This window comes from Balaenoptera ricei, chromosome 11 (assembly GCF_028023285.1).
Source record: "Balaenoptera ricei isolate mBalRic1 chromosome 11, mBalRic1.hap2, whole genome shotgun sequence".
Taxonomy (NCBI): domain Eukaryota; kingdom Metazoa; phylum Chordata; class Mammalia; order Artiodactyla; family Balaenopteridae; genus Balaenoptera; species Balaenoptera ricei.
Window position 1 is genome coordinate 23,058,575 of NC_082649.1, and position 1,665 is coordinate 23,060,239.

General features: G+C 39.8%; 1 protein-coding gene across 1 annotated transcript; it reads right to left on the reverse strand.

The window, feature by feature from the left end:
• Positions 1-308: 308 nt before the first annotated feature.
• LOC132375440 (olfactory receptor 5V1-like) lies at positions 309-1,256 on the reverse strand. Its single transcript, XM_059940711.1, has one exon. The coding sequence runs from the start codon at positions 1,254-1,256 to the stop codon at positions 309-311; it is 948 nt and encodes a 315-aa protein (XP_059796694.1).
• Positions 1,257-1,665: the final 409 nt, after the last annotated feature.

Here is a 1,665-nt window from a genome sequence, read left to right on the forward strand (position 1 = left end):
TTATGGGATTTGATTTTATTGTGATTGCGCCCCTCCGACTGTCTCATTGCGACTTCTCCTTTGTCTTTGGATGTGGGGTATCTTTTTTGGTGAGTTCCAGTGTCTCCCTGTCGATGATTGTTCAGCAGTTAGTTGTGATTCTGGTGCTCTCGCAATAGGGAGTGAGTGCACGTCCTTCTACTCTGCCATCTTGAACCAGTCTCCTCTGTCCCTTTTATCATTGAAATTAGTAATGTTGGCAAAAAAAAAAAAAACAAAACCAGATTGCATTCTAATATTTATCATGATAGAAAAATAAACACTACATTTCAAGGGAAATGAAGTTTGAAGGCTACTACATTTTCTCCCACAGCTCTCAGGGCCTTTCTAATATCCTTATTCCTCAAAGTGTAAATTATGGGATTTAGCATGGGGGTGACAACACTGTACAGTACTGAGATCAGCTGGTCTTTTGCCAATGAGTAAGATGAGATGGGTCGTACATATGTGAAGATGGAGCTGCCATAGTAGAGAAGGACAATGACCAGGTGAGATGCACAGGTAGAAAAGGCCTTTTGTTTACCCTCTGAGGAGTGGATCCTCAAGATGGTAGAGACAATGTAGAGATAGGAAAGGATGATACCCAGAAAAGGAGCCCATCCAATGAAGACCCCAATGAATAGTAACACCAACTCATTGATGGAAGTGTCCCCACAAGACAAAATCAGCAAAGGGGGGATGTCACAGAAGAAATAATTAATCTTGTTGTTACCACAGAAGGGCAGGTGGAATGTCAGTACTGTGTGCACCAGTGAGTTGAGGAAACCACCAGTCCAGCACGAGGCTGCTAACTGGCTATACAGGACCTTGTTCATAATAACTGAATACCTTAAAGGTTTGCAGATTGCAATGTAACGATCATATGCCATTGCTGCCAGCAAAAGACACTCTACTCCCACAAAGAAAAGGAATGCAAAAAGTTGAGCCACACAGCCCCCATAGGAAATGCTTTTCTTCTTTGATAGGAGATGAACCATCATTTGGGGGACATTAGTGGTGGTATAGCAGATATCCAGAAAAGCCAAATTCCTCAGGAAAAAATACATGGGGGTATAGAGTCGTGTATCAGCCAATGTTACCAAAATAATGAAAATATTTCCTCCCAGGGTACAAAGGTAAATCATAAGAAATATGGTAAAGAGTAAAAATTGCAAATCATTTAGGTCAGAGAATCCTAAGATGATAAATTCAGACAGAGTGTGGTTTTCTCCTTCCATGACGTGCTCTCTTGGGAATCGAGAAAGAAGCAGTAAAAACTGCAGTATTCATGTGCTACAACAGCAATAATCTACAAAACAGAAAAATATAGATTCATAGATAAAATAATCATCAGGAAAAACACTTAAATTTAGAATCCATGACAAATTACAGTGGTGTACTACAACCATCACATAAACCACCCCCCATATTTAAACATTTCCTATGGGAAACATCTCTTACAGAACATTAGCAACACCTTTCCAGGAAAAAAGTAACTATTTTAAAAGTCTACATGTAGCATAAGGGCTATTTATGTAGATGGGTGGTGGCAAGCCCCTTTCCTAACACCTCATTGTGTCTTAGAGAAGGTTGGTGAATATCCATCATATAATTTGTGTAAGAGTTATTTGAGTCTCTCCTTGTGAT

Excerpts from the sequence above, each read along its gene's own strand:
- LOC132375440 (XM_059940711.1), bottom strand. The coding sequence starts at position 1,256 with ATGGAAGGAGAAAACCACACTCTGTCTGAATTTATCATCTTAGGATTC.